The sequence below is a fragment of the Neopelma chrysocephalum genome, unplaced genomic scaffold (genome assembly GCF_003984885.1).
Source record: "Neopelma chrysocephalum unplaced genomic scaffold, ASM398488v2 Primary Assembly neopelma1_42, whole genome shotgun sequence".
Lineage (NCBI taxonomy): Eukaryota > Metazoa > Chordata > Aves > Passeriformes > Pipridae > Neopelma > Neopelma chrysocephalum.
Genome location: NW_020897700.1, coordinates 8,896,708 through 8,910,124, shown reverse-complemented (window position 1 = coordinate 8,910,124; position 13,417 = coordinate 8,896,708). Strand labels below are relative to the sequence as shown.

General features: G+C 36.3%; 1 protein-coding gene across 1 annotated transcript in view; it reads left to right on the top strand.

Moving 5' to 3' along the window:
• WWC2 (WW and C2 domain containing 2) overlaps window positions 1-13,417 on the top strand; it is a 104,659-nt gene that overhangs the window by 45,261 nt on the left and 45,981 nt on the right. Inside the window, exons 3-6 of the mRNA XM_027676652.1 lie at window positions 3,713-3,916; window positions 4,868-4,944; window positions 9,512-9,591; window positions 12,825-12,954. Of these exons, the coding sequence (XP_027532453.1) occupies window positions 3,713-3,916; window positions 4,868-4,944; window positions 9,512-9,591; window positions 12,825-12,954 (491 nt within the window). The remainder of the gene's footprint in view (window positions 1-3,712; window positions 3,917-4,867; window positions 4,945-9,511; window positions 9,592-12,824; window positions 12,955-13,417) is intronic.

The window sequence follows — 13,417 nt, the reverse complement described above, 5'->3', positions numbered from 1 at the left end:
TTGGACAGAGGAAGTTGTTTTATACAGTTTTTTTTTTTAATCTAAGTGGTTGTCTTCATAGAACCTGAAGTACAACTCTTAGTTGTTTAAAGATCCATTTGAAGTAGATTCCTTTAGTTCATACCTGTGTTTCTCTAGAAAGTTTTAGAGAGGCCCTGCCAAAGGGGATGGTTTGTGATTCTCTGCTGCTAATGATTGAAGTCCGGTTTACATTTTCTAGAACAGATGCAACTCTACAGCTCTGTCTACTGTTCATTACCAGTGCTTACTCCTCACCTGATGTGCAGAAATAACATCTTCCCATCCATGTAGCTAGCAATCTGCTCTGTGTTTTGTATGTGCCGCAGACAAGGTTATAAGGCATCCTGTTGCAGTCACCAGTGGAAACATTTATCTGCCTTATTAAAGGAATGAGATCTCCCTAGTTTATTTTACATCAGCTGTTGAATAATAAGGGTAGGAAAAAGTTTGGATGTTCTTTGTGATTTAAATCTCACTTTGGTTTAAGCATGAAGGGCTTCACAACTCATTTCTGAATGTTCAGCAAGCTGCTCCCTCAATGACTTGCATGTTAACTATCCCAATAATATTCTTGTGCATACAAGTTTGACCTTAACAGCAGGTGCTTGAAACATTCTTGTCCAAGGAAAAAAATCCTTATCTTTCTGAGGCTTTACTCTGAGAAGTATAAATATTTGATTTTGAAAGAACCCTGCTTTTAAAAAAAAATTGTTGGCTCCTGGAAGGTCCTTGTGCTCAAATGAACATGCTTTTCAAAATGCAGCGCTACAGTACCAGAAATATTGTCCATAGTTCTGTCTTTGGGGTTTTTTTTGCTCTGCGGGGTAGACCTACTGATTAAAATGGAGATGATTGAGAAGCATAGATGAACAAGCATATGGTGCTGCTACACAAGGACACATTTTTACATATATATAGAGAGAGAGATGAACAACTTGCTGAACAAGTGATATGCTTTTTTGGGTTTTCGGCTTCATAATATTTAAGAAGAGTACAGTGAAAAATATTCAGAGTCTTCTCTGTTTGGTAAAAGTTGAGTAACAATTCTGGGATAGTCATTACACACTGCTTTGCTTTTTCCATGATGATGTATTTTCACAACTGAGCATTTTTTCCAGAATAAAATATGCAGATAGAATCGGCTGAGAGTAATTTGACCAGTCAATGTACCTACAGAGGCAAATACCCAAACCTTGGTATACTGAAGTTACAGTGCGCAATTTTTAAAATGCAGGGTCACCTTTAACTCATTTATGACTATCAGTATAAAAGTTGAATATATATCAGTATAAAAGCTCATATATAATCATAGTATTGTTTTGTGCTTGCAGCTTGGAAAGGCAAAAAGAAAGTGTTGGATTGTATTTGTCAGCAATACAAAATAATCTGTTGTTGATCAGCTTTGTCCTTCTCTTGCAGTCGCAAGGACAGGGCATCTGTAGGCCACATTTTAGAACTCTGCAGGCTACATTTGGTCTTTGGGCTGCATGTTGAGCAATCCTCACTTAAAACCTACAAAGCAATTACCTACAACATGCTCGAAGATGAGACCTTCCAATCTTGTAAGATTATTTGGTGGCTGCTGGTTGCACTCTTAAAACACAATCACATCATTACATTCTTCTAAAAAACCACCATAACTGCATTTATCGTATTTGATCATTGACCCATGAGAATCCTGCTTCATGCTCTTCATCCTGCTTCACAAAAAAGGACAACTCTGGAAACCAGCACTTCTTATCTTGTGTAAATAACTGTGAATGTGGAGTGTGTTAAAGCACAACAACAATAAGTGGGCACAGATAGGAACATGTGTTGCCCATTTAGGAGAGAAAAGGTATTGATTTGCTTCTTTGTGTGCCCAATATCTTTGTGTAAAAGAGCAGGTGACTATAAACATGGATCTATGTGTATGTGTGTCTGTAGCTATAGTTAGTTTTTTGGAGAGAGTGTTCCTGTTAGGGTTACTGAAAAAACAACTGTGTATAAAGCTTCTCTTCTTTAATCTTTTTGCACCACACTTGGATTTACGTGGTTTATGCTCTCTATGCATCCATTGTGCACATCTAAGAAATGGCTTTCCCAGGTAGATAAGTCACATTTATAAATGGTAGAAGGAGGGTATAGTTCCATAGACATTGTCAGTTTAGAATTCTACAGGGTTAGTTTTACAAAATGCTGCTTTTCTTTGCATGTCTTTTTGTTTATGTGATATTATCAAGAGAAAAGGCTTTTCAAAAACTGGTAGTTAATATTGGAAATTGTTATTAACCAGAACCTGCCCTTATCAGCTTTCGCTGTTACAAAATCTGTTCTCATACATGGAGTTGAAAGAGTGCCTTCTCTTGCTACAGTTTGGAGCAATCACATTGATTCTGCTGCAGTTTTTTTTCCTCTCCATGTCTTCAGCCACTTGTTCTCTTCCCCCTCTCCCATTAGTTTCCACAGTAAAGCAACTCAAAGGACTAAAGTGGTAGAAATCTAACCCAGAGAATAAACATCCCTCCTACATTTTGCAGAAAAATTCTCAAGTAAATACTTTGGTACTGATTGTTACTTTTTATCTCTGTAGATCTCTACAGATTTACAGTATGTGACCTAGGAAGTGAGGTGCACATTTGCATTTAGATTTCAAACTTTTCATGGCTATGTCTTATGAGAACGTTTTTGTACTTAGTACAGCTTTAAAGGAAGTATATTCATTGTACAGCTTCAAAAAGTGCTGAACTAAGTCAGGAGATAAGGTTGATCATTCAACCATAATTCATCCTCTTTGTATGTTTACATTAAAATTAAAATCTTAAAACCTGCAGTTATATTGATCTTATCATATACCTTCTTAATATATACCACTATGTATGTCTGATCCTCTTGTCTACATATCCTATGCAAGTCTGTCTTCTGTGTGGCTGCTGGAGTTAAAATGCTTGACCTGAAACCTGTCATGAATTAAAGGCCTGTTCCAGCCTACTCATTTATATTACCTGAGTAGTCAGTGAAAAGGAGACACCTCAAAAAAACAGTTTGGTCCCAAATATCTTGGATACCCATCTTTGATGCAGTAAAGTACCCTCTGAGGGCAACCCTCTCTTGTCTATTGACAGTAAAAGGAAGTTGTGTATTGGATGAGATGTCTAGAAGGAATAGGGATAGAGTTAGGTGAGATGATCTGGAGAGTTAATGATCTATTGGTTCAGTTATAGGGGGAAAAATAAAATTGTTTTTGTAGAGTGAAAGGAGAGAGATAACCACTAAAATCATGCATAACATATGGCTGTAAAAATTAATGAAGTGGGGAGGAAGGGGGTTGAAAAAACTGTAATAGCTAAGATTGATTTTAATTTTTGTACAGAAATGCATTTTTAAGATGTCATTGAAAGACTTTCTTGATCCCATTATTTCCAAATACTCTGATGCAAAAAAAAATTTTTTTTTGAGTTTTAGGATGTTACTAATTTAAAATTGAAGACACGGGAATGATCTATATAAGCATTTGCCTATTGTACCTTAAATTCTAATTTTGTAACTGATCCCTTAAGTACTGTTTCTTACACACGCTATTGTGGCAGATGAAGTCAAGCACCTGCTCGGTAACCAAACTCTAACTGTGGTTTACAGCAAAGAAGCAATTTTAGTTGTCAATGGGTTTCAGGAGAGGTCTCTTTAAATCCTTTATTTTATTCCTATAAAGAAACAACACAAATAGAAGATCCCAGGAAACAATGGCGTCAAGAACAAGAGAGAATGTTAAAAGATTATCTTATGATAGCCCAGGATGCTCTCAGTACTCAGAAGGAACTCTACCAGGTGAAAGAACAGAGACTAGCACTTGCACTGGATGAGTATGTACGGTTGAATGGTGCCTACAAAGAAAAGTCAAGCTCTCGTACAAGCTGTAAGTACAATTTAGAGTACAATGTAACTCCTTTGATCTGTGCCTTGCAGGGGATCCTGTTTCTCTTTAGGATGGGTTTTAAAGTTTTGCTATGAACACCTTGTACTCCGGCATTTTTATAGATAGCATCCCTGCATTATTTATTTATTTAATATAAAGATATTCTGCTGGCGAGAACCCTCTTCTCTCTGGTACAATTGAACTCCTTTGAGCCATGATTTAGAACAGTTGGTTCTGAAATCTGTTTTGTCATGGAGTTTGTCAGGACAAAATTCTGCTAGATCTAGGTTCAAAGTAAATAGGATCTCTTGCCTTCATATCTGGATACCGAAATGATCCTACTGTGTTGGCAGGTGTCTGTGATAGACCAAGAAAGGAATTTGTTACTGATTTATAAGAAGAGCAGACAATAATTCTGTAGCCTGTGTGCTGTGACCAGGGGTGAAGCACAGACACACATTACAGTGTTGGGCAAGGAATCAGCACACAGTAAAGCACTGTCAGAGGCCTGTTATTGGCCAAACACCTCTCTTAGAAGTGTGATAAGAGTAGCACGTACATCTGCAGAAGGACTGAGTACCAGGCTTCTGAATAAATCTGCTTTCCAGAGATCTCCTTAGAAATTACAACTTTCAGGAAGGAAGTGATCACAAGATGGCACACAGGATAGAAAGCCAGGGAGAATGAGATGCTACTTTAGGATCCTGGGATAAGTAAATGAGAAGAAATGCCATACAGTAGTAGGGGAAGTAAGAGGAAAATTTTGATTATTCATTAATTATTGCCATGCTGCAATGCTGACTTCTCTATAAAGGCTTTTTTAAAAAAAGTATTATATGTTTTTCTGCACATTGTAGTTTTTGATCAATGTGGATTCATCAAGGAAGGGACCAATTAGTGATTTAAAAGTACTTAAATATTTGTCTTTTTTTTCTGTCTTTTTAAAAAAAGTGTTTTCGGCCTCCTCATCAAGCACAAAGTATGACCCTGACATTTTGAAGGCTGAAATCTCCACTACAAGATTAAGGGTGAGAGTACCTAACTCGTATTCATTTGGATTCTCTCTGCAAAGTTTATGACTATAGAATAAGCATAACTTGAACTAGCAGTTGTATCTTGTACCCTGGTACTGAAACTTCCTAATATACTAGGAATAAATTAATTTTTAAAGCTGTCCCTAGTACCTTCAGGTAACACATTTTGGGGAAACTTTGACAGATATTCTGAGTAGATGTGGGTTTAAATAAATCTGATAACTATTTTCAGTTATATGCTTTTGTTTTTAAAAGAAATAGTAAAAATTGAAATGTAATAGGCCAAGGTGAGCCGCAGCTAGATGACTTTTTACGCAACCTTTCTTCTGTTAGAAATGCATCATAAGCTACATGAACTGCCTCAGAAGTTTCTGTTGGTTAGACCAATAAAAGTGTGAAACCTCTCTCTGTTTTGTCAAAATGTATCAATTCAGATCAAGGATGAAAGTTTGTGTCTGCATGTTGAAATTGCTAATGAACCCAAATCCATTATTTGGTCAGCTGTGTTTAGTATGGTCACTAACAGACTCTCTAAAGAACTTTCATTCACAGTTTAGTCTCTAGTGAATTTATCTTGAATAAGGAGGAAATGATGTGGAGGACATTTAAAATATATATATAGGGAGTTCATTTATTTCAGCTGCAGCATATAATGCTCTATGGATATCCTAGACTTTCTGTAGTTAATAATGAAAAAAGTTAAATCAAACCATTTAAAAACCATTAAATCAAACCAGGTTAAAAAGACAGCACCTCACAGCATATCTCTTCAATGTGGCCTGGAATACAGACTGGGGGAGCAGAAGCAGCACAAGGAACAGCATTTACTCAGCTCTTCCATTGCCCCCTCCTGGTTTCTGCACAGAGCAGCACTCACAGAAGCCTCAGAGAGTAACATTCTCCTTCACCTAGAATAAGAGTTGTGATTAGGAATCTAAACAATTAATATTTAAAAGGAACTGTGAAATAGTTCATTAACATTTTAAAACCCAGTATAAATCAGGGATGGAATTTACTCTAAAACTCGTGTCTGGATGTTGCCCTCCTGCCTACTGAACACCTGTTCCTCCTTAACAAACTCAATTTGTAGTCCCTTATCCTTTAAGGAGAAGGGACGGTGACTAGTGAGGGAACTTATTTTAGTGCTGGAGGAGGTGGGAGGAAAGATTTTGTAAACTTAGTAGGAAGAATCAATAGCAGTAAGGAACAAGAAAAAAGAGACAAGGTGATAGCTTATTTCTAAAATGAGTGGAGCAGTAACGGATATTTCCTTTGGCAATGCAATCACCAGTATATTTGGGAAATTAACAATGTTGTTGAAGAACAAAACACATGACCAAATTTAAATATAGTCACCTACAGGTCAGAGGGGAAAATTCAGACATGGTCCTGTGCTCACTTTGTCCCATTACCATTGACTGCAGATCTACAATTTGCTCACCAAGGAAAGAATCAGATTTGTTAATCACAGTAATATGTTTTTTGGAGGTGCTTTCCTCTCTTCATTGTTTCTTGGAGTCAAGGAGTCTAATATCCTGCTGGTTCCCAACACCTGATTTTTGGCGTTGCAAAGTCCTGCATATGTGGCTAAAATAGGTGACCTGAATCTTGTCTGCAGAGTTTAGAAGGGTGCAGTCCGAGAATATCTGTATCAGCGTAAAGTGTGTTGTCATCCATCCAAAGCCACTGGATATGAAAATTGATATAAGAAAAAGTGGAGCCCTGTGATGCTAGGGCTGGAAAGTGGTTTTCATGGAAGATGGCAAGAGAGGTATGGCTGTTATCATAGTTTACCCTTATTTGAATGTTTGAGGATGCTTGCTAATATGCCACCTTTGGGCATTTTGCAGTATATGCATGCATGGACTTAACGAGAAACAAAGTTAGTCATTAGTAAGCTGCTAGCCAGTTACTTAGAATTTGCACATTGTTTAGTGAACTACTGGGTCAGTTGAACTAAACCTGTTTCTCTCTCTCGCAGTATCTGAGGCTTACTGGTATCATCAGATTAGTGGTGGCTGGAGGGGGGAAACTCAGCATTCAAGGAAGTTCTGAGTTGGCCTTTGGCCTTTTCCTTGTTGGCTGTGCATAATATGTCCATGCACAATATGGAGCCTTCTGGATACATGAATTGCCTATTGTGCAGTAGGTTGTGGAGAAAATATGACAGAAGTCAGATAGCTATTAAATGAAATAAGGAGAAGAAAGGTCTTTCTCATCAGATTAAAATTGAAGGATCTGATCCTACAGTGGACTTTGAGTGGGCCCATTTGAGGTCTTAATTAGTAATCATTAAGATCACTCAAACAGCACAAAGCATATGTGATCACAGTAAGTTTTATGCATATGCAGCAAGCAAGTAGGGAAGGCACCTTTATAAAATAATAAGGGGTGATGGGGGCAGGGGCAGGGTGGTCGTGTTGTTCCATTAGTACTCGAGTGCTGGGAATAGAAGGGGCTTAGCACAGGAGCCTGCTTGAAGATGCAGTTAGAAGGAGGAAGCGAGAGACCTGTTAGGTGACTGAGGATGATGTGCAGAAGCAGTAGGAAGGGGATGAATGTTAAAACAAGTGAAGAGCTGTGAAAAACCAGGAATTATGTGAAAGTTTTGAAGGTGAAGACAACGAGCCTAAGAATAGTTTAATGCAGGTATGATGCAGTAAACACATTCTATATTATGATGTAGGTCACATCCTTCTAGGATAATGCGCCCAACTCACATTTCTTGATAATGAAATGATGATGAAGTACAGCAGAGAACACTCAGAAGATGTTCTTGAGGAAAATGTAATGGTTTCTGAGAGATCCAGTCCTCTAAGTTGAAATCAAGTGTGCCTTCTGCTCTTACTGTAAATTCACATTTCTGATTTTAAAAGAAATAAGTTTTCTGTATTTTTCAGAAAAATTCATAGTTGTTTCATGTTTTACACATCACTTTACCTGGAACATTTCCCTTTACCTTGATCAGAACACTTGAGAGATTACTCTTGGGGTTTTCATTCTAGTCAAGGAAGAAATAGTTAAAGAGCACTGAATGTGTACTTAGAGACATTGTGTATTTATTGTGTTAACTATTCAGTATAGTCAAAATAAAAACAGTTTTCTGTCAAGTAAAGCAACTAGTATGATAGTTTCCAAAAGCCTGAACCTTACCCCTCATCCAGAGAACAGATTTTGCTTTGGGGAAAATGGAGATTAAAAACATTCTATTTCTGTCACAGAAAATTCATTAACCAGAAAATACAAACTTGAATGCCTAAGTATCATTCATAAACCTGTATGAAGGCTGTGCAAATCACTAGTTATTTTAGAAATTTAAAGAATTTTAAGTCTCTTGGAAAGCTTCAGCAGCTGCTGGTACTCAGTACTTTTAGTCGCCTGGCATGTTGGGAATCTCACTTTTTTTTTTCTTCTTTTAATTTGAAGAATATCAGCAAGTAGGAATTCTATCAGGATTTGGATACAAAACATTTTGGAGACATATTTTGAAGTTAATTTCAGTTAAAGTGGTCTAAATTCTTAATATAATAAATTTTTCAAAAGAGTTGGATATCTGGGGACCTTATGAAAACAAGCAAGAATTTCTCGGTGGTAGGTGACAGCGGGGATCTTTCAGCTTTTCCTTTTTTCACCCTAATGATTGGAAAATTACAAAGTGTAACAATATCTGGCTAGCATGTGTGGTACAAACAAGCCAGATATAGATGTATGAATACCAAAATCTGGGACTCTGCACTTCAAGGAGACATTTGTCTCTATGTGTATGCTGATAATTCATTTGTGTTTAAGTGCGTTCCTTTTCGGGTAGTCCAGAAATTTTGTTTCAAACATTTGGAAAATATGGCATTAAAAATTAAATGGAGGATTTTTTATTTAATCTTGATTCATAAATATTTTGTAATGTACTCATATCTGCTGACATCTGAAATAGCAATATTAAGATTAAGAAGCAATTGACCATACAAATTTAGGGAAAGTAGAGAATGTTTTTCCAAGGATATTTCTATTAAATAGACATGTATATTTGTGATCCATATGTGTTTAGTGATTGTTGTCTTTGAACTCAATGAGTGTAAAGTATATATTTAGGGATCCAGTGTCTGGAAAGCTGTATAAGAAAGGATGGTTCATAGGGGAAAAAAAGAGTCTTTTACACTGTCTTTTACAGTGCAAATGACTTGAGAGCTTCCAGGAATGAAAAAGTGAAAATATAATAAGCTGAAAAGTAAACAGGCATGTCTCTGTAGGACAGTTGGAATGCATACTTAACAAGTGAGAAGTAAATTACTTGTTAAAGTTCTCTCAGGTTTAATAACACAGTGTGGTATCAATACAAATAAGGAATGTGATTTAATCTGCTTGTGTCCCTTTAATACTAAAGCATGTTGCCCATAGACATCAGGAAGAGAACAGATCCTTTTTTTTTTTTAATGTGTGTCAGTAGAGCAATTAACTCTTTTTCTGTTATCTGATGTAGAGCATACAGTAATTGTTCAAAGCCATGTGTTACACCATTTAACAAGAGGAATTTTCTAACTCTTGCTTTGATTTAACACACAAGGTTAAGAAGCTGAAGAGGGAACTCTCTCAGATGAAGCAAGAGCTGCTGTACAAGGAACAGGGCTTTGAAACACTGCAACAGTGAGTAAAAGAAAATAGTAGAAACTGACGTAATTCAAACACCTAATTTCTTTTTTTTTTGGCATGGAATTGAATCCATTTCATCTGAGAGAAATATTGTGGGGAAACGGGGACCTAGTAACTCTTTTTGTTGTAGTTAGGAAGCAGGAAATCTGTAGAAATGGCAAACCTTTTGTGCAAGTGTCAACATGAGAAATCTCTCTCCCCTCTTATTTTTTTTCATGAGGTAGCTTGTGTTGCAGAGAGGCAGAAAGAAGGGTGGTTAAGGGTCCATAGGATTAAATTAGCTGCTTTGTGTGTCTCATTTAAAGTTGCTATTTTTTAAATTTTGAAAACCGTCTTTCCTCCTTCCTCACCCTTGAGCTCAAAAGAGATAGAGAGAAGGGTGCTGTTCTTGGAGGTATGAATGGTGCACAACTGTGCAGGGTTTTAAATTAGTCACAATTTGAGGATTAGAGACTTGACTTTCTTTGTTCCAGTTACTGGAATGCCTGGTGTCCAAAGGACTGATGCTGAACCGGATGAGCTTTCTGGGTGTTTAACCAATTGGATTATTAAGGAATGAATTTTTTTCAGTCTGAGCAATCCCTGCTGCTCCTGACTTACAAAATTGGGCCCTAAAATATTAAACATTACTGGAACTGTCACCACAAAGAACTTGCTGCAGAGGAAACTTTGCTAACAAGTGTGTTTTCTTGACTAATGTGAAGGGAAATGTATTAATGCTAGTTGTTTTCTGTAGTATGTATCCATATGTTCTATGGTATGTACCCAAACATTAAGGATACATTTACAGTAAAATGCTGAGCTGTTTATTCTTAGTACACTAGTTCCAATAGCAAAAGCAGTTGTTGCAGCATTAGTGTAATATTGTCTGGAATCATTTACCCTTTTCCTCAGGACCTCCTGTGTTTGGCAGGATGCTGTCAGATAAGTAATAATCTCTATCCCAGAGAGCTTGAAAAATACATACAGAAAATGGACAAAAGGTGGGAAAAAGGAAGAGCATTTCCATATTCCAGATAGAGGACTAAAATGCGGAGAAGTGATTTGAAAAGGATGACAGATCATCTGTGTTTGGAGCTGAGTGATTGGAGTTCAATTCCCAGTTTTAATCAAAACATCTTGTAAGCTATTGCCTGTGTATTTTAGTAGATCACTTCTAAAAAATAGGCATTTTTTAACTGTGAGAAAGAAAATCTGGTGTAGAAAGTGACCAGTCGTAATCAGAGACATGTCAAAATGGATGAAAAATGTGGGGTTTTTGTATGAAGAGTCTGAAGTCAATTTGGGACTGAAAACTCTCAGCACCTAAGGAGGATCCTTCTTCATTTTGACTTAAACAGAAACGTAAGATTTGTCTGTTATTTAAATATATAAAGACCAGCAAAGATAGATGATTGAATTTAACCATAAATCAGATCTCATTTGTAGTAAAATTTGGAAGAAGAAAGACATATTGATTCTAAAGCTTAAGGTAATAAAAACTCATGCTGCTGTCCCAGGATTAAAGGTTAGCCAATCATGCTGATTTTATTATATTAATTCAACAATGAAGTATTGTTTCAAAGCAGCCTGTTCACAAGCCATTTTGATAGGAATCCAAAGCATGTTTCAGAAACTGTCAACAGCATTCCACAGAAACACAATGGACGTTTGTTTTTAAAATTCAGTCAGCCACTTTCAAACAGTACTAATCCCATTAATTTAAAACAGGATGATGGAATATCTTACATGTCAGAGATCCTTCTTGTCTATCTTAATTATATACAGAATAAAGCAGTTGCAATTTGAATGTGGCACGTCATATTCTAGACAGCATGTGGTGTATTACCCAGCTGTTCATTCATGATCCCAGTTATTGGCTTATCCTGTATCTATTTGACCTTAGCAACCTGATAAGTTACCAAAAATTGAGTGTTGTCAGACAGCAAGTGCCTGCCTATGAAAGACTTTGAGGAACTTTCAAGCTGAAACAAATACATCCTTGAATAGAAATTATTGCAGAGTCACATAGGTAATTTTCTTACATAAATGCAGTTTAGTTTGTACAAAAACTGAAATGTGGAGAAAGGAGAACAGGCATGCTCACAGCTTTAAAGACTACTTTAGAACTTCAATATCTTTGTGGCTAAAACTGGAAGAAAAATAGAATACAGTTACAAGTGTTTTGTGCAAGTTGCTGTTCTTGCAGGAGATGCTTAAGATCACTTCTGATCATTAAAATGTTTGTTCATTCCTCACTCACAAGGTAAAAGACTTTCAGCAAAGATGATGGATGATAATAAAATCCAGAAAACCAATTGCATTATAAAAGAATGTATTCTCTACTAAATGATTGATTTTTGTCAAGGTGGCTGTTGATTTTAATTTTGTGAAGCACAGCTGCAGTCATTTCCATGATGCTATGAAATATTCAATTAAACTAGAGACAAGGGAAATATGCTTACAAACTATAGTTTTTGAAGGAAATGTTGAAATACTAAAATGAATCATCTTTTTATCTCTAAGTTTAGGAGGGATTTTTAAAATTATTTTCAATTTAATTAATTCAATTTTCAATTATTTTCAAAATCCTGATAGTTCAGGAATTTAATGTCCAGTCTATGACATATGATATTAATTATCCAGAGATTTTGTGAATAAAGAGAGCCTGGTGACTGGCTGAGCACAACAGCTGTACCAGATGGTTAATGATAAGGATTAGGGTGAACTAGAGGGAAGCTAAGACAAGAATGGTGCTGCTTATGTTTCTGCTCGGAAAGGCTGATTAGTACCAAGAAACTTGCCTGTCTGCCCATATCCCAGTGCGGGTCTGGGTAGAAGAATACTACTAGTAATAAATTCTGCTTCTGTAAGGATCACAAACATTTAATTGTATGAAAGCTGTACCCAAAAGCTGCTACTATGCTGCAGAGTTATGGTGGGGATGGGAATTTTGGCAGTGTTGTCAGTGATAACTCGGTACTTGTGGTAGAATGAATAGAAGTCTTTTGGTAAGCCATTCTCTGGACACTGTGTGTATGCTACATAGCTTTGACACATTTGCCCAGGATTAAGTAGTATTTGAATGGAGATTTCAATGTAGTTTTTCCTTTTTGCATGTCTGTTACAGGAAATGGTATCTCATATTCTTCCTTTCTGTTCTCTAAGTATGCTTCTGCCTGAAGTAGAACAGCAGAAATGTTAGTATTATTTTCTGTATCTGGTATTAATATTCTCTCTTTCCACAGAATTGACCAAAAAATGTCTGGAGGCCAGAGTGGGTATGAACTGTGTGAGGCCAAAGCCATCCTGAGGGAACTGAAGTCCATCAGAAAGGCAATAAGTTCAGGCGAGAGAGAAAAACAAGATTTAATTAAGGTATTTTGAATGCAAGTTTTGTGTGGATTTGTTTTAACATGACTCACTTCCCAGATGATAAATACTTTGCATTTTATACTTTTAAGGGATTCTCAAAATTCTTTAAGTCAAACTAGTATTAAAATCAGTTTTCACATGCAGAAACTGAAGCCTCTAATGTTCCTAGATCTAAAAGCCACTCTGTTAGAGAATATAGATTTTTTTGAACATGTATGTAAGGTACAATGTATATGTTACCTCTAAATCACAATTTAGAATATCAAGTGGACAAAATTGAGATGTGTTTTTGAGATGCAGGACCATTTTCTGAATCAGTGAAAGTTTTACAAATCTAAATTGTCCTATTTCCATTTCTGAAAGCAAGTTTTTTTTGTTTTAATCAACCAGATATTTAATTGGTTGACAAGTAAAAAAAAAAAAAACAGTAAAACAACAAAACCAAACAAAATCCCAAAACAGATAC